A 19726-nucleotide genomic window follows, 5' to 3' on the forward strand; every position below is an offset into this window, starting at 1 on the left:
CACCAGTAGCATTAATTTCATGGGATTTGTGCAAGAGAATGTCCTGGTGAATTATGTGCTTGCATGACTTAATATATAAAACAGCAGAATTCTACACAATATGTTTACGTAAAATATGTAAGGTTTGCTGTATTAAGTGGTGCTTACTTAACAGGTAAATATTCTGTAATTGACAACAATTAAGTGCATATTTATACAACTTAATGAAGTCAATGGAGTTGAACTCCCACCACTTTCTGTGGCTATTGTTTCTTTACTAAGGTTGCAAGAGTAGTAGTTTACAAACATTTTTCTGTTGATTTCCCCACCCTTCTGCTTCAGTGTCTAACTTTGCATTTCCCCCATCACACATTTCTAGCAGTTGGTTCCTACCTACTATGGCATTTGGACTCTGTTTTTTTGAACTGCTGCCAGCCTGAATGGTCAGTGCAGTGTTAGATAGATAAATAGCCTGGCATTGTATAGAAAACTATCATCCTAATAATTCAAGTACTTCACTCTAATCTAATTATCCTAAAAGTATAGTCTAAAGATAGATAAGAGCACTGTTTGCTACATTAAACCAGATTGAAGCTAGTCTGTTCCTGATATTTCCAGGGAACCACAATTTTGCCACACTGGGTTCTGTGGTGGATTAATGGCTATAAATTAAAGACATAAAATAAATACTATATTCTACTATAAGATATTTCCTTATTTTCAAAGGGTAATATTTTTCTTTTCTTTTTCAGGTTGTGGAACTCTGGTAGTATTAGAACAAAATGAAGCTGGAGTTCATCTCTTCAGAAGGTACTATCGTTCTATAACTTACTAATAAAAATATAATCATATAACCTTGATGTATTGGAATTGTCTCTAACCATCAAAATCGGAGCAGTCAAATAAAGGAAGTTGTGATCAACTTTTGGACTTCAATGTTATTTTAGAAGCTTCATTTTGCTTCCGAATCCAAGCCAAAACTTGGATTTAATGGAACAAAAATGGGATCCTTGGCTGCCTGGGATATATTTCCAAAATTAATTTCTGATTATTCTTGAGGGATAATCTTTAACTACCGGTACTTTAGCTAGGCTGTAGCAAGGAATCATTCATGTGCTCTGATCCTTCAAGGGCAAAGTACCGTAGGCTAATTCGCAGATCCAAATATATAGAAGTGCACAAACTTTGGAGTGTCTTGGTGAGCCACAAGGTAATGCCCTGTTCCCCTCACCACCTCTGCACTTTAAACTTAAGTGAAAAGGGAGACTTTCTACTTCAGGGATGCTGAGAGGGTCTCCAGCGTAGTCCAGCTGAAGGGATATGATACCCTTTTTCCTCACTAGATTCAAGTACAGGAAGAAGTCTGGGGCTTGTCACACTCATCAGAATGTGGTGAGAAACACAATGGCAAGCATGACAGTTCTTTATGGATTCTTGCAGGTGTGCTTCTGCAAAATGTGATTTGCATTCAGAAGAGAATGTGATTCTTTAGTACACTATGTGGATGGGGATACCTGTATACACCCATTTAGGTGCCAATGAGTGCTTCCATATGCAGTCTTGGTGCCTAAGTTGTGTCCAGTACTTTGTGTGTGACTATGTCTCTTGACTGAGACCATGGCATTTTAGCAACAGTGCTACTTGAATGCCGTTTAGAACATAAACCCTTTAAGCTGAGAAGGGATTTAAAAACCAATAATGGGTAAGTGGCTGAGGCCTACCATTTGGCAGACTGAGGCCTACCAGACCCCAACCCAACCCTTACATAAAGTTTTAGGGCCTTGAATACAAGGCCAGGGGAAGCAACTGAGGAGGTGGGCAACAACACTCTTGAGATTCCTGACCAAGACGTCAGCCTATAGGTTTTACAGCCAGCGCAGGAGTTGGAGGGCACACACAAGTTGTGCTGCCCCTTATGGAGATGCAGGAGAGCAAAGCAGTGGTGAGGAACCTGCTGGCTCTCCGATGTTGTTGCACACCAACTCCCATCATTCCAATTCAAAACACAGGAGAGGCACCAAGCTAGGGAAGGCTAACTTTGTGAATCAGACAAGTTATTTATCATTTTTTTAAAATCCTGCCCTCCTCCTAAGGAGTTCAAAGTAGCATTAGCGGTTCCCATCTTATCCTTACACAATCTCTACGAGGTAACTTAGGCTAAGACAGAATGTGTTTGGCTAGCAGGCACCCCCAAACTGTGGCCCTCCAGATGTTTTGGCCTACAACTCTCATGATCCCTAGCTAACAGGACCAGTGGTCAGGGATGATGGGAATTGTAGTCCAAAACATCTGGAGGGCCGAAGTTTGGGGATGCCTGCTAGAGTGCTCAGTGAAGCTTCATGGCTCATCCAAGATTTGACTCCTGGTTGTTCCCCAGTCCAAAACTATCACTCTTTCTATGGAACTATACTGACTCCTGAGAAGTAAAAAAAAATAAAAGAGAGAGAGACTTAAATCTGCTATCTTAGCATATGAATTTATTTAAGTTATGTACCATTTCTCATGAACTAATGTGTTGGTTGCTATTTCTTTAGTTTTGACTGGAACGATGGCCTGTTTGATGTGACATGGAGTGAGAACAATGAGCATGTGCTTATCACATCCAGTGGAGATGGCTCATTACAAATCTGGGACACTGAAAAGCCCACAGGTCCACTTCAAGTCTATAAAGAGCACAGTCAAGAGGTATAATACATGTTTTTGCATTTCTTTTCATTCACAAATAGGGACCTAAACACTTAGGCCTACTAAATACCTAAAGGTAAAGGGACCCCTGACCATTAGGTCCAGTCGTGACCGACTCTGGGGTTGCGCGCTCATCTCGCATTATTGGCCGAGGGAGCCGGTGTATAGCTTCCAGGTCATGTGGCCAGCATGACAAAGCCGCTTCTGGCAAACCAGACAAGCACATGGAAACACCGTTTACCTTCCCGCTGTAGCGGTTCCTATTTATCTACTTGCATTTTGACGTGCTTTTGAACTGCTAGGTTGGCAGGAGCTGGGACCGAGGAACGGGAGCTCACCCCGTCGCAGGGATTCGAACCGCCAACCTTCTGATCAGCAAGCCCTAGGCTCAGTGGTTTTAACCACAGCGCCACCTGGGTCCTACAAAGTTGATAAACCAATGATAAGTGCAGTATTGACTTTACTCTTAGATTTTGTTTTTCATCCTTTTTTGGGGTAATGGCTTGGAATTGGCTGTTTGAGCTGAATTATCCTAATCTCTCTATTGGTTTCTTGCCATTGGTCTTGCTCCACTTTCTTGTGCTGTTCTTGAACAAAGGAAGATCATCTTAAAATTTAAAGAGTACATTTAAAAATGTTAACTTATTTTTGAACACTGGAAAATCATATTAAAAATTTTAAGAGAAGTTCTGCAGATGAGTTATAATTCCTTACTAAAAATTAGGAAAATTAAAGTACATCCTCTAGAGATTGTAGTGATCTATCCTAAAGTTAGGACCCAGGTGGCGCTGTGGGTTAAACCACAGAGTCTAGGGCTTGCTGATCAGAAGGTCAGCGGTTCAAATCCCTGCAACGGGGTGAGCTCCCGTTGCTCGGTCCCAGCTCCTGCCCACCTAGCAGTTCGAAAGCACATCAAAGTGCAAGTAGATAAATAGGGACCGCTCTGGCGGGAAGGTAAACGGCGTTTCCGTGCGCTGCTTTGGTTCGCCAGGAGCAGCTTTGTCATGCTGGCCACATGACTTGGAAGCTGTCTGCAGACAAACGCCGGCTCCCTCAGCCTATAGAGCGAGATGAGTGCTGCAACCCCAGAGTCGGACACGACTGGACCTGATGGTCAGGGGCCCCTTTACCTAAAGTTATATTTTATTAATTTTTTTCAGAGTTGCCACACATATTGCGTTAACCTGTTCATGTAAATGTTACCGTCTATTTAAGCAGAGCAGTGCATAGCATATAGTTCTTCTGATCCACTGGGGAGAAAAGCCACAATCATTTCATCATCCTTAGCATTAATAGCAAACACAAAAGTTTTCACATTCTATAAACTGAACTCAAAAGATTTTTTTCCTGGGCTACAGAAATCATTATCTTGTATTCTATATCATATGAACTTCTGCCTTCTGAAATGAGTTATTACTTATTGGCTCTCATAAAGATGCCTAACTTCTCTTTTTTGCAGACATTGCAGCTATACGGGTTTCACGGAAGCGTGCTGACTCATAATGGTCTGCTAGCCTTCTAATATCTGAAAAATCCTTCAAGAATTATAGCTAATTTTGCTGTGGTTCATATCTGCTGAGGATTGTATTGATCGTATAATTTATTTGCCCAGTGAAAAAGAATAAACTTCCTCCTAAGTATCAGACGCTAGAAAGAAATTCACTGTTTTGGGAAGACTTGTTTTTAAGCTATTCCTATGATATAGGACTTGTCTTCTCCACTTATAAGTATCTGAAACTGGTGATTTCTGGAGACAATTTGAGACGAATATGAAGACTAAAAGTTTGAGCCAAATCTAGTCTCTGGGCCTACCCTTGAAACTTTGAAGGTGTATTGTTTATTGAAAAAGGAAAGGTGATTGCTCCAGAAACTACTTGCTTTTTACTGTCCGATGCAAATTCCCCACTCTGTGAAGTGAAAGTGACCCATAGTATTTGACTCCAGGGTCATCACATCAGTACAGAGGAGACACACAATCACTCCATTTGCTCTGGTGTTTGAGCCAGCATGTTGCAGTGAGATGGGCTTGCTGGCATCATCTTGGGCTTCACCTTCTAGCACAAGCAGAGTATTTCACCAGCAAGTTTCCATCAGTAAGGGAACTGGGGCACCATTTGAGGCAACTGAGACAGAGGCCTTGGCAAAGATTGGATGCCCCTTGGGTGTTAGTTTTTAAAATGGTGGCACAGGCTCTCAGTTCTTAGCATTAAGAAGTAGTTACAAGTAGTTTGTAACTACTTCTTAATGCTAAAATTATATTTGTAGAATACAGCACAAGAAGAGACTTGATGTTCGATGTCTCATCCTTGCGGAGCGGAGCTTGAATGAGCAGTACAGAGATGGGATCCAAGGCCAGTAGGACAGAGCACTAGGGATCATGCATAAGCCAGCCTTCTGTCTCTCTCCCCACCCCAAAATGAATGTCAGGGCCACACAGCATACAAGCAGGAGAGCTGGATTGGTGCTGTGGGTGACAAATCAACATTATATAAAACGAATACATTATCTTCAGAGCAAGGATTAAGTCTTGCACATCAGATACTCAAAGCAAGATGAAATTTGTCTCCCTCTCCTTACCTTTGGGTGTCACGTATCAGAATTGGTGGCAGCTTGTCTATAAATATGTAAGACATAGTCTTTGCCCTAAAAATGATAATATTTTACTAAAATATTACATTATTTTAAACGTAGTTTGGGGGTAGTATTTATCTCTGGACTGTTTATTGCTCAGGAAGCAAGAGAATTGAAGAGAATTGAAGGCGTCAGCCATGGATTAGAGATATTTGTAGCAAAATGTGTACTGTGAGATAAAGGAAGGGCTCTTGCAGGTCATCTAAACATGTAGCAAGATTGCAGACTGGAATATGGATACAGATATCTGGCTGCCATTTCTTTTGAAGAATATATTAATGCTTAATCCATTTCTTATTAATATTCTCATTATTTCTTATTTCAGAAATAAGCCTGAGAGCTTTTTGTTATTGTTGAGGATAAATGCTAATCCTCCCAACATCAAGGGAATAAATAATAGAAATATAATATAGACCTTTATTATCAGAGAGACTGTTGCTTTTCATTCTACCATTGACAGACTTGGCACTTAAAGGTTCTCTGAGTGATATGACTACTTGTTTCAGAGAATAATGCTGTAAGCATCACATTTGGTTAGAAGTAAAATAAAAAAATTCCTTCAGTAGCACCTTAAAGACCAACTAAGTTTTTATTTTGGTATGAGCTTTCGTGTGCATGCACACTTCTTCAGATACAGTGAAATGGAAGTTTCCAGGCACTTATGTAGAGAAGGGGTGGGGAGGGGTGGGGAGGGGGAGGGGGGATCACTCAGAAGGGTGGTGGAAATGGGTGATTGACTGACTGATAGCTGTTGATGACCGGAAACGACTGCAAATGGTTTTGCATGAAAAAGCAAGGGTGGAGATGGCTGAAGATCGCTTATCATGTATAATGAGATAAGAACCCGATATCTCTGTTCAAACCAGGTCCCTCCATGGTTTTGAGCTTGGTGATAAGTTGCAATTCAGCAACTTCTCTTTCCAGTCTATTTCTGAAATTCTTTTGTAGTAAGACAGCTACTTTGAGATCTTGTATAGAATGTCCTGGGAGATTGAAGTGTTCTCCTACTGGTTTTTCTGTCTTCTGTTTCCTGATGTCAGATTTATGTCCATTTATTCTTTGGCGTAGGGTTTGGCCTGTTTGTCCAATATAGAGAGCTGAAGGGCACTGTTGGCATTTGATGGCATACACAATGTTAGAGGATGAGCAATTAAATAGTCCTGAGATGGTATGTTGGATGTTGTTGGGGCCAGTAATGGTATTGTCTGGGTGTATGTGGCAGCAAAGTTGGCATCTGGGTTTATTGCAGGCTCTGGTACCAGTGTCCATGTTAAGTCTGGTGGTTGTATTATTGTGGGTGAGGAGTTGTTTAAGATTGGGTGGCTGTCTGTAGGCAATGAAAGGTCTTCCTCCCAGAGCTTGAGAAAGGGAGCTGTCATTGTCCAGGAGAGGCTGTAGATCTCTGATGATGCGTTGTACTGTTTTAACTTGGGAGCTGTATGTGATGACTAGTGGTGTTCTGTTATTTTCTTTTTTGGGTCTGTCTTGCAGCAGGTTCTCTCTAGGTATCTGTCTGGCTCTGTTGATCTGTCTGGCTCTGTTGATCTGTTGTTTAACTTCATCAGGTGGATATTTTAGTTCTAAAAAGGTTTGCTGTAGATTTGGTTAGAAGTCTCTTTTACCTTGCCCTTGTGTTCGATCTTTTATAACCACACACACACAAATTACCATCAAAGCCAAACTTAAAAGTAGTCACTTGCCTGGTTGAAGGGTAATAATTGTCTCTAAGCAATATTTTTATTTATTAGGCTAGTAAAAAGTTTCATGCTAATAGCATCTCTTAGTTTGCTTACAAGGCTTATCAAAAGAAAATCAGCTGGTACAGATAAAAGTAAAATGTTTCTTGTTTAAAGTCTTTTTGCATGTGCAAAGCAGGCGTCACAGGCCCAGCAGGTCTATTTTTGCATACTGCATCAGGATTAGCATTTGACAGTTATGGGAATGGTGTTCCACAAGCAGCGAGGACTTTGTGAATTAATGCCCCAAGAGGCTCATCACGGAAACCTCGATATAGTGGTTGTGCTGCCAAATTATTTGTGTTTTGCAGCCTAGTTAACTCACAAAATAGCTACATTATTGTTAGTCATGAGAGAAAACTGGTCTTGCAATCCTTCATGAGTTGCTTCAGATTATACTTTGTGAAGTACAATTGTCGAGATATACGTTCAGATTTTTTTTAGCAGAGTGGACTAACGAGGCTGGCAGTTCTGGCATGTTGGAATCAGAACTGTCTCGATGTGGTATTCCTCCGTTGGTGAGATTTGAGCTGCTCCTTGAGAAAAGTGAATCTCTGTAGGGATCCACTGGTAATTTGAATTGTGAAAGAGAGATAACAGTGTTCAAAAACCTAGGGGGTTTCCTGGTTTGGACATTGCCTTCCGTACACAATAAAGGGAGTGGAAGAAAGATGAGGGGAAAATGTGTCAGCCTGAGGATAGCCTGATAGAATCTTAGAGTTGTAGAGCTGGAAGGGATCACAAGGGTCATCTAGTGTAACCCCCCCCTACAATGTAGGAATCTTTTGCCCAACATAGGGCTCAAATCCACAACCCTGAGATTAAGAGTCTCATGCTCTACTAACTGAGCTACCAGAAAGGGTGAATAATATCTGGGCAGAGGTTTAGGAGATAGTCGTAGTGATCCACTGAAATGGCTCTAATCATTTGGACCATAGGGACCATCTTAGAGAGCACATTGTAAATTGCTTTGAGATTACTTTTTAACCATCAAGTGGTGTATGAATTTTATTAAATAAATAATAAATAAACAATGGAAAGGTCTCAGCTTTCTGTTTTAGGAAGGGGAGCCTCGGTTCTAAAGTAAAGACTGCAGTAGTACATTTCCACAAATAATACAATGCATCTACCTACTCATTTATTTCTCATTTCATATGTCATATGTAGCTAAATAAGCTTGCATCTTTATGAACATGTTACTGAGACTTCATGTATCATTAAGCCTTATATAGCAAACAGTTTAATTCCTGGTGTTAACGAGAGAAAACTTTCATTGTGGGGCTTTGTTTTGCTAGATATGTAAACATTTCAGAAGGTTTATGCTTTAATTGATTTAATAACAAATATTCTCACTAGTGGCAGGACAGGAAAAAACAACACTCTAACTATAGTTTGTCTAACTTTGATGTTTTGTGAACTTGTAAACTGAAATTAATCCAATATTTGCAGGTTTACAGTGTCGATTGGAGCCAGGCCAGAGGAGAACAACTAGTAGTATCTGGGTCGTGGGATCAAACAGCAAAATTGGTATGTTTGTACTTCTGGCTATTTTTGTATTAATTCAACATTCAGGAAGAGAAGCATCTCTTAACGTGTGCCATTCTGTTGACTTTTTGTTCGAACAGATGCTACCTTGCTCTCTCTGCTGAAATTATACTGGGCTTAATAAAGGTCAAGAATGTGGAATCTCAGAATTCTAACTCTCATAATCCTTGACCATTAACCATGCTGGTGGGAGTTGCAGTCCAATAGCAACTGGAGGGCCATCCCTGCTTTATTTCTTGCAAATGCCATAGGCAGTGAATGAATTCAGCATCTGGAGACATCACGGGATGTGGTTCTCCACATAGCAGAAGACCAACTGTTCAAACCTGTGTGAGAGATTTAAGAAAAAATTGCCACCGACCCACTGGGTTGATGATGAAAATAAATGTGAACATAATATTATGTGAAGCAGAATTCCTGGGAAATGAGCAAAACTGCAGGTGCTAGAGTATTGCTTTTGGACCTCCATGTCCTGCAGTAAGAGGTGAATAAGATGAAAACAGAAAAATAATACTGCCACTGATATAGAAAGGATATTAGGCCTGGTCTGAGCACGCAGTGGAACGAGATAGTAGAATTCTGAAGATTGCTCCCCTTCAGCTGTAGGTGAAGGCACCATTTTTAAATCCAGCTGAAATTGCCTACCTCCAAAAAGTCTATCACTGTTCTATTTCTTCTTGAATAGGTTCTCATAGCATGTTGTCATATGCACCAATTAAAAAAGTTTCATGAATAACAAAACCAGAAGTTTAAAGTTTGCTGTCATAAGTGCTGGAGAGAGATTTTTTTGCAGCACAAACAAGATAAGGTGGTAACGAGATTGCTCTATGCACAATATAGGAGTATTCAAGCACTCAGGTTGTATAGAATTATTCATGCAGCAGGATGGAAAATAGCTAATTTTCAGATATATAAAGCAAAGCTGTTTAATAGGTGCACATTTCTAACAGATCTTAGATTCACACTCCTACACAGAGAAGCTGTTTTAGTGGACGATGACACCTTTTTATTTTGTATTATTTTCAGGGACAAACATGACAACAACTGTAGTTATTTTTTCTTTCGGGTTTTTTTGAAAGGCCAAAAGGAAGCATTTTTCTGTCTTTGAATTGGCTCTGTTTTTAAAACTATCTGGGGCTATTTAAAAATAACGAAGTTCATCCTGTGCATGTTTATGCAAACATAAATCATAGTGATTCCAATGACAGTTGCTACCAAGTAAGTGCACCTATAGCTATACCTTAAGTTTTTAAAAAGTCAAGGGGTGACATGACTGAATTTAAAATGAAAACCTAATAAACATCATAAAAAAACAAAGTTCGTCTGTGTAGTAATTTTCCTGTACTCAGTACTACTCAAAAGTAGAAAATGCTGCCCTGTTTATGAACATCTTATAATAGGACAATAATGTATACTGTAGTGCACATATTTAGCAAAACAAGCCTATGTTTTTAATGTGAGCAAATAAAATTCAATTTATTGCCTTCAGTTATTACACTGCACAAACAGCTGTTTATTTGTTTACATTATATCTAGTGGGATCCTGCAGTGGGACAGTCTTTATGTACTTTTAAAGGCCACGAAGGTGTCATTTACAGCACAATATGGTCTCCGCACATCCCAGGCTGCTTTGCATCTGCCTCAGGTAAATATTTAACTGTGCAGTCATACTCAAAAGGGGAACCCTTACGTTATTTTTGATTGCTTTCAAATCCTGTCCAGCAGGTGGTGGTATAAATTTATAGAAGTGGCAGAAGAAATGATAAATGTATAGCTATAATTGAAGTGGAGGTTCAGTAGTTATCTTTTAAATCCACTGACTTGGTCTCTCTACATGGATCAGCAATTGTCTCACTTGAGTGAGCTAGTGGCAATTTTTCACACTGGCATCCCCCCCCCGCCCCCGCTTCTTTTGAAAAAGCCCCCCCCCCTTGCCTGCCTGTCTGTATGGCAGTGTAGTGCTTTGCTGTACAATCTGGCTTCACATCTTTTACCTGATATTTCTGTGTCCATGAGATCAAGGCTTTCCCTGAAAAATGCACCTCAACAAGGCTTTGGGTAGTGTGTTGATTAAATTTTGAAGCCTGTGGTTCATAAGAATCGAACCATTGTGTTACTTCAGCTCATGCTTATTTCTTGTGTATCTGGGTGACTTTTTATAAAAAATGATTGGTATCTCTTGGGGCAAGCTGAAATCCTCACAATGATTTGAAAAGGGATTTGGGAGTGTAATAAAAAGGTACACTGCAGTAAAGATGTTTTTTTTAAAAGATTTCCAGAATATTCTTTAGGCTAACACCATCATACTGTTGCACCAATTTACTTCCTATGGTTTTCTAGGATTATTGTAGTGGCGGCATTAAGACTTAATGTTTGTATCATGCTTTTGAGTGTTCAGAGTGCTTTGTTCACATTACCTTACTGCTGTTTTTGCAACAAATCATACACACACACACACACACACACACTGCAAAAGGTGGGGAGGTTGAAGGCAAACATGAGCAATAGTGGCATCCTATAACCAAAGTTAGTTTGCAAAGTAAGATATCAAGCCATAGTTTTATTCTTGGGTTTTTTTTCCCTCCCCAACTGCATTTTGTTAGTTTTCTGAGTATATAGCATGGAATTGTTGCTTTCAATAATGATGTCTTGAGGTTACTAATGCATGAATTACTGTGGCCTGACTATCCGGGTCTGAGAATGGCTGCAGTTGGCATAACAACCATAACTGGTAAAAGGAATTCATAGCCACTAAGCTACATGAGCTTCCAGTGAGAAAGATGGATTCAGGATCACTCCCAAGCTCCAAACCTGTTCTTTCAGAGGGAATGCTATCTTGCCCAGAACAGGCAACCGGTCAATCTCTCGGACACCCACAGTGCCTCCTATTTCCCAGAGTCGAAGCTCAGTTTACCATCCGTTCCATCACTGCAGCCAGATAACAGTCCAGATAATGCAGAGTCTCTTTTCACTCAGATGTTACAGGGAAGTAGAGCTGTGCATCATCAGCATACTGATGACATTTTGCCCCAAAGCTCTGAATGACCATACCCAGTGACTTCATATAGATATCAAACAACATTGGGGATGAGATTGTACCCTGAAGTACAACTGAGTACGAGGACCAGGGAGCCAAAACACAGTTTCCAATGCTACTCTCTGGGCACAACCTTTTAGGTAGGAGTGGAGCCATTGTTAAAGCAGTGATTCCATTACACATCCCATGGAGCCTTTCCAAGAGGATCCCATGGCAAATGTATCAAAAGCTGCTGAGAGATGGAAGAAGCAGTAACAGAGTTGCACTCCTTGTATCCTGCTCTTGATACAGGGTGACCAGGGCTGATTCAGTCCCCAAACTCTGCCTGAGCCTGAAGTGAAATGGATCCAAGTAATTCATATTCTCCAGGAACTCCTGCAACTGCTTTGCCCACCACCTTACCCAAGAAAGCAGTATTTGTGAACAGGTGTTAGTTGTTGTAAGCCATAGGACTCACATATTACACATTTTTACCTTTATAGCAATAAACATGAAATTAAAAATAGGGATTGTGCTTAAGGAAAGATGTACTGTGTGTGTGTGTCTGTGTGTGTGTGTGTTGTTTTTAAAGCTCAGCATGTTGTGGAGCTTCTTTACCTACTGAAGCAGCATAATTAATCTGTTTGATTAGTAGCAGCATGACCATTTCTCTTCTGTGTACCAAATGGATAGGTCAGCCAGATTTTTCTTTCAAGTGTAATGCCATTTAACACTTCACAGAGATGCATCTTCCTTTCCACTCCTGAACCAGAATTATTTGAAACCAAATCTAATTTGTTTCAATTGAAATCGCTAAGAAAAGCTGGCTCTAGCCCTCAGCCGCATGCAGCTCCTTCACTTGTTGCATGCCTAAAGGATACTTGAACTGCAAGATTTTGTACATTTCTTGCAATTCACTGGCTTCTATTCTTCTATTTTTCCCCACCTACCCACCATTGGTAAGGGCAGGCATGAGTCTTCTGAGCCAAGCTCCTTCAAATGTAAAACAGCAGATACGTAAATAGATGCCCTTTCACTAAACAGTTGTGCTGGACTGAAAATTTTAGACACAAAATTGGACTACTGTAGTGAAGTGGGCATGTTGAACTGTACCTTCCATTTCCCTTGACAGGCCCTTTAAGGACTATTTAATGAGCCATTTTCTCAATCTTTTTGATTAATGAAACACATTATAGAAAGAACAAGATCCAGCACATAGGGGTAGAACACGGGCATCTCACCAGCTGTACTTCTAAATATGTTGTCCTTTTTTGACCTTAGTGTTCCAGACTTGCTTTTTCTGCTGCAGCTTTTGCAGGGAAAATATTTTATGCTTTGGCAAACTACAGTCTCCTGGTTTTTGTTATTCTTTGTGGTACAGAGGTCGACCCAGGCTAACAAACCAACTGTGACCATTATGGACCTTGTTTTGAAGAAGATGCCATACTATCACACAGGTCTTGAGAGAAAAATTCCCAGTGACATTTATTGCTGTGCAATAGCAAGAAAAGTTCCAAATAATGAACGATCATTTTACCTGCTTGTGTTTCCCATCAGTTTGACTGATTTCTGGGATTAATGGGCCAGACCAGAAAGCAGTGTAGTTGACTACATTGGGTACTGGAAAGGCACAAAATGTATTCTTCGTTCTCTGGGCTTTCCTTTTAAGAACTGTTCTAGGTCAGAACATTGGGACATCTGGCTAGTTCTGTATTTAGTTACGAGTGTTGACAGTGGCTGGGATCCAAAGAGCCACTTACTCAGTATTGTCCTTACACGGTGACCTTCCCAGTTACACCTTGCTTGATCTGATTGGTTAAGATGAGTGCTTATAAATCATTTTACTAGGAGAAAATGTTAGTCTGTTTTTGTTTGGTTTTGCTGCTTTGGATTTGCAGAGCAGATGGATCTCAAGATACAATGGTTAAGAGTAATTTATCTGGATAGTTTAAAGAGATGTATGATGGGAAGCCACAAACGATGATTTGCCGTTTATGGATGTGATGTAGAAGCTATTTTGTTCTCTGGATTATCCTGTACTATGCAGGATTGGCTGCTGTCAAACACTTGGCTTTATTATTATTTTATTATTTATACCACCCTTCATCTAAAGATCACAGGGTGGTGATCTTATATTAAGGCAAGATATGAATTAGCTTTTTGCACATACACATAGCCCCTTCATTCCTTCGTGACATGAGCAATCAAGCGAGGAAGTCTCAAATTAACCATAGTTTCCCATTTTATCTGGACCAGGAAACCATGGTTACCAGCTTTTGATAAAACAGGAAACTATGGCTACTTTGAGATGGCCTGATTAATTAGGGTTATTTAGAGACTGCATTCATGAACAGGCAAAAGGCTTATTCATATATTGGCTTATTAAGTTGAGAGAGGATTGTCTGAACTGGATTTATATCTTTGGTTGTTTATTCCGCATAACTTTACATGCAATCAGTGCTGATTGTCCATCTTTCCCCCTGACATCCCTTTTTACCATGTTGGTTGATGTAGCACTTTGAGATGGCATTTTCAAGGAATGACATACAGCAGCCTTCCCCAGCCTAGTGACCTCCAGTTGATTTGGATTACAGCCCCAGTCAGCACAGGCAGTTGTTAGCCTCCTGATGCCTTGGACATCAGTTTGGGGAAAACCAACCTACAGCGATGACCAAGATCTTTCACAAACTGTGAACATATAAACAACTTTCTTAGCTTGTTGTACCAAAAATATCTACGTATATTGGCTTTGTGGATTTTGTATATTTTGCTCATTAGGTTAATTATGTCAAATGGGTTGGTTGGTGCTGCTTCTCATGACAGGTGGGTAGGTTTGATTGATTGTATGTAGTTTTGCTTCTTACATTGTTTCCAGCTCAGTAACATTGGAACTGTCTGCCATACCTATGAGATTTTTGTATGGGTTTACCGGTCAAGTCACTGCAAGAGATTAACTGCAGAAATCTGTTTCATTTTAAGTTGGCTTGAAATGTCACTTGAGAGGCGTTTGTGTTCAGCATCAAAATGGGTAGGGGGTCACCCACTTACTTCTACACGAGCTGATAACCAAATGGTGTACATTCAACTATTGGCTTCGCTTAAATTTAAATCCATCCGGCCTATTGCCCCTAGTTACACGGGATGCACACAGAAGTCTGTGGTCCAAAGCAGTGCATCAAAAATTACTTACATGTAGCCTCCAAGCACAGCACTTACTTAAAATGGGTCTCCCCAGGGCAAAAACACTTATTGACCAGTGCCTGAAGGACATCGAACTGCAGAATAATCTGGCCTCTATTAAGAAATTTTGTGCTTGGTACGCTTATCTGCCCCCCTCCCACTTTGACTCTCTGGCACCATATCTGTCTAACCTAACCATCCCAAAATTTAGGCGGGCCTTTATGCTGGCCAGACTAAATATGTTACCCTCAGCTGTTCTTGAAGGTAGATATCAAAAAATTCCAATCAAGAACCAGCTTTGCCCCTGTGGATCCGGCTACGTAGAGACTGTGTCACGCGTTCTCTTGTCTTGCTCCCTATATAAAGATCTGAGGGATGAGACCATCACGCCGCTCCTATCTGCCATCCCGGGCCGCTCATGTGAAGCCAAATTGTTTTCACTCTTAGCCGACCAGAACAGTTCGATAACAGAAAAGGTTGCCAGATTTATCGAGAGAGCAATGAGACTGAGAGCCGCCATTTGAATGACAACAATGTAGTCACCCGGATTCCCCGCCTAGGATATTATTATTATTATTATTATTATTATTATTATTATTATTATTATTATTATACAAATTATTATTATACGTCAAATTTCAAGGAATGAGATTATTATTCTATTTTTATTTATTATCCCCTGCTTATTTGGTTATTATTATCTTTCTCCTTGTCCTGACCATCCTCCTGAGGCTATATTCACAATATTTCATTTTGGCTGGACTCTACATTTAACCGGCCCGGAAGAATATACCAGAGAGAAGGTCGCCACCCATGGGACCCATGGGACAGAGAGACGTCGATTGAATGATAACCCAGCTTTTACCATGGGTTTTAATAGGTTTAATAGGTTTTATCCGTAACCATATTTGTAATGTATTTTTGTTGGTGTTTGTCCTTTTGATGCTATGGCCTGTCGGCTATGCAAATAAAGTTTGATTTGAATCCAAATGGTGCATGTGGTGGGTGCCCACAAACAGGAGCGCCCTGCCATTCACAGGTTTTCCCAACAGTAACTGCACATAGCTGGTCATGTGAATGAACCTTGAGCCACTAGCCTGAAAATGAAGCATCCTTTGAAGTTATCCAAGGCTGTTCTAAGTGACGAGCTTTGCTTGCTACCACGATAACAAGGATACTAGTTCATGGAAGAGTTCAAAATGACTTTCTTTTCTTAGCTGTGATTCCTGAATTGCAAGGGGTCGACCTAGATGCCCTCTGGGTCCCTTCCAGCTCTACAATTCTGTGAAAAGAGTTAAATATAAAGGTAGCAAATAACTTACTGTTAATACCCCAGAGGACAGGATCACACTTCAAAATGACCTTAACAGATTAGACAACTGAGCCAAAGCAAACAAGATGAATTTTAACAAGGAGAAATGTAAGGTACTACACTTGGGCAGAAAAAATGAAAGGCACAAATACAGGATGGGTGACACCTGGCTTGAGAGCAGTACACGTGAAAAGGATCTAGGAGTCTTGGTAGACCACAAACTTGACATGAGTCAGCAGTGTGATGCAGCAGCTAAAAAAGCCAATGCAATTCTGGGCTGCATCAATAGGAGTATAGCATCTAGATCAAGGGAAGTAATAGTACCACTATATTCTGCTCTGGTCAGACCTCAACTGGAGTACTGTGTCCAGTTCTGGGCACCACAGTTCAAGAAGGATACTGACGAACTAGAACGTGTCCAGAGGAGGGCAACCAAAATGGTCAAAGGCCTGGAAACGATGCCTTATGAGGAACGGCTTAGGGAGCTGGGTATGTTTAGCCTGGAGAAGAGAAGGTTAAGGGGTGATATGATAGCCATGTTCAAATATATGAAAGGATGTCATATGGAGGAGGGAGAAAGATTGCTTTCTGCTGCTCCAGAGAAGCGGACACGAAGCAATGGATTCAAACTACAAGAAAGAAGATTCCACCTACACATTAGGAAGAACTTCCTGACAGTAAGAGCTGTTCGGCAGTGGAATTTGCTACCAAGGAGTGTGGTGGAGTCTCCTTCTTTGGAGGTCTTTAAGCAGAGGCTTGACAGGCATATGTCAAGAATGCTTTGGCAGGGGGTTGGACTGGATGACCCTTGTGGTCTCTTCCAACTCTATGATTCTATGATTCTAAATTAGATTTTTCTATCTGCTGTTCTCCAAAGCCCTAACTGCTGGTGTGTGTTGCACACACATCCTATCCTATGCACGTGAATGGAATTGAAGCCGCAAAGGGTTGTTTTATGGGAAAAATTGCATTGACAGCTTCAGGCTTTTTATGGAATTCCTCCCATTAATGCAGCAGACACTTAATCAGATTGTCAGTATATAGATATATTACAGTATGTAAATCTAAACTCTAGTTCCTTGCTTGGGAGAAGGGGAGACTATTGTAGGAGAAAAGCAAACAGAAAAATCACTGTATTTATTGTCTAAGAAGTAGAAATAGAGAAAGGGATTAAATATTTAAGGGTCTGAAGTTGTGCAAATTATACCCATGAGCACTTATTTGAACAAGAGTAGATTATTGGGGGTGGCCCTGCCTGAATGGCATTTCAATTAATGTGTATTCAGCATCAAACACATTTTCCATTTGGAAAGGTGCAAAGCACTTTTGCAGAGCAGTTAATACTGTATTCAGTCAGTTCCTGTGGGAACTTACCCAGTTGCTTCAGCCCTTGTTTAGAGCCCGAGATCAAGATAGCAACCATGAGTTGTTAAATCGGTGTTGTCTATTCTATTCTACCCTGTCATGATGTCAGTACCAGTTTCTGGAGTGATAAAGCCGGGTGGGAGATCAGGTGGAAGAGGCTGCTCTGGCTCATGGGCCTGATAAATGTCTGGCTGACAACAAAAGGCTAGTCATGTGGGAAATGTGATTAAAGAAATGACATAAATAACAGAACCGCCTGGTGCTTAAAAGGGTTTAATGAGTCATTGTCCCATTTGCCCAGAAGGTCCCTTCTTCCTACCTGGAAAACAAAACTGAGTACATACCAAGTAAAAAAGGCCCAAATGCGTCTGATACTCACATTTGGCACTCCTGAGTTATCTTTTGCCATTCACACTTCAGGGCTAGAGGTTGTGATCCATGCATCCATTTTATCATGAAAAACATCATTTTTATTTTCAAATACTGTTTATGGCAGACTTGTAAAGCCACAAAAGTGATAAGCCTGCAAATATTTTTACTACCTCCTCCAGGACCAGCTTGGAAATACAGGCTTGCTAGCCTCTTAATAGGCTAGTAAGCAAAATTGCCTTTAATGATACAGCCTGGTGAAGTTGTGGGCAGATACTCGTGCCTGCTCTGTTTCCATGCTGGTTGTGGTCAACACCATGTAGGGTGCCGGAGGAGGGAGGGAGGGGGTGATCTGTCTTCCCTCTGCCTGCCAGCCTACACAGTTGCCTATGTAGAATTGCTGGTTGCCTGTGGCTACCAGGACATTGGTCATAAATTTGCCACTAAGAAGCTGCTTACAAATCAGATGCTTACTTGTAAGAGGAAAGCACTCTGACACTTATAAATGAGAGCTGCTTTGGCAGCGGGAAGAAATCTGTGAAGCTTGGCATAACAGCCAGCTATTATCTTAACTGCTAGGTCTTCAGTTTTAATGTTGCATTCATTTAGAATTTTAATGTGGCTATTATATTTATTTATTATAGTAAATGCAAACTGGTTTTACTCCAGCATTTTCAAGCATCCAGAAAAGAAAACGTGGACATGCATCTTAATAGAATTTAGTCACACCGAAGTTTTCCATTCATCATAATTAAGCTTGGCTTCTTGTAGTAGGGCAATTTTCTAAAGGTTTTCCCCAGCTGCAGTGGACTTGTTTTTTTCCAGTTTGCACACCAAAGTATCAATACGCACAGAGAAGTTGCAAGCTACGTAGCTCTTGAATAAATTAAATTCCTATTTCTCATTCAGCTCAAACATTTTATGTTTAAGAGTTTGACAGCAGTGTTAATGACCATAGTGCATTATGGGAAAATAATTTACACATGAGGAATCTGGAGCTGCAGATAATATGAGACATTGGCAGTCTCCCACAAGCAACTTCAGAACATCAAATTGTTAGGAAAATGTTAACAGACTTCCTTGAACTTCTCTAAGAATGGTTTTGATGGGCTACTCGTGAGTCTGTTTTAGGATGAGCTGAATACTCGCACTAGGTTCAAAAGTGCTATGTTTTAAGTCCCTGTAGATCAGAAAATTGTTTTCTCTTTTTACGTAAGGGGACTTCCGAGGCTAAGAAGCTACAGATTTTTGAGTGTATCTAGTGGCCTGCTTCTGAGGCATACAGAGCTGACGAAAACGCTTAAGTTGAGGCATGCTGGCTATTCTGCCAGCACAAAATGTGGCATTATTCCAGCATTGCAGGTGTGTTAGTCCAGGATTTTAGGCAGACACAGCAGCATGTTCATTTAGAATTGGCTGTTTGGGTTTCCATGTAAATCAGCATGCAGCATCCTTGTATATTAGAACTGATTGAAAAGTAGTGTAATTTCTGTGTTTTACTGCTATCAAAATTTAGGGGGGGGGTTATTGGGTTATTCTTGTTTTTATTTTGATTATTATTTATTCTGTGTTTTTATATCGTGATTTTATCCTGTGAGCCACCACCCTGAGACCTGCGGGTATAGGGCGGTATACAGTTGTTGTTGTTGTTGTTGTTGTTGTTGTTGTTGTTGTTGTTGTTGTTGTTGTTGTTAACAACAATGATACTAATAGTCCAATGAGCTTTTGTTCGGCTTCATAATCAGCTGCATCCACGTGTAAGATGGATGAGTTGGTAGGTGCAAATGCAACCCAATATAAATATGCAAAGTTGGATTTCTCATTACAACACAATGGTTTGGGATTTCATCATGTATTGGTACATGCTTGCACATTACATTAATTTAATGATTATCAATAATTACTTGG

At 40.5% G+C, this 19726-nt stretch overlaps 1 protein-coding gene across 1 annotated transcript in view; it reads left to right on the forward strand.

Moving 5' to 3' along the window:
• PEX7 (peroxisomal biogenesis factor 7) overlaps window positions 1-19726 on the forward strand; it is a 55345-nt gene that overhangs the window by 1555 nt on the left and 34064 nt on the right. Inside the window, exons 2-5 of the mRNA XM_060272716.2 lie at window positions 732-789; window positions 2514-2664; window positions 8481-8558; window positions 10113-10221. Of these exons, the coding sequence (XP_060128699.2) occupies window positions 732-789; window positions 2514-2664; window positions 8481-8558; window positions 10113-10221 (396 nt within the window). The remainder of the gene's footprint in view (window positions 1-731; window positions 790-2513; window positions 2665-8480; window positions 8559-10112; window positions 10222-19726) is intronic.

The sequence above is a fragment of the Zootoca vivipara genome, chromosome 3 (genome assembly GCF_965207765.1).
Source record: "Zootoca vivipara chromosome 3, rZooViv2.hap1.1, whole genome shotgun sequence".
Taxonomy (NCBI): Eukaryota; Metazoa; Chordata; class Lepidosauria; order Squamata; family Lacertidae; genus Zootoca; species Zootoca vivipara.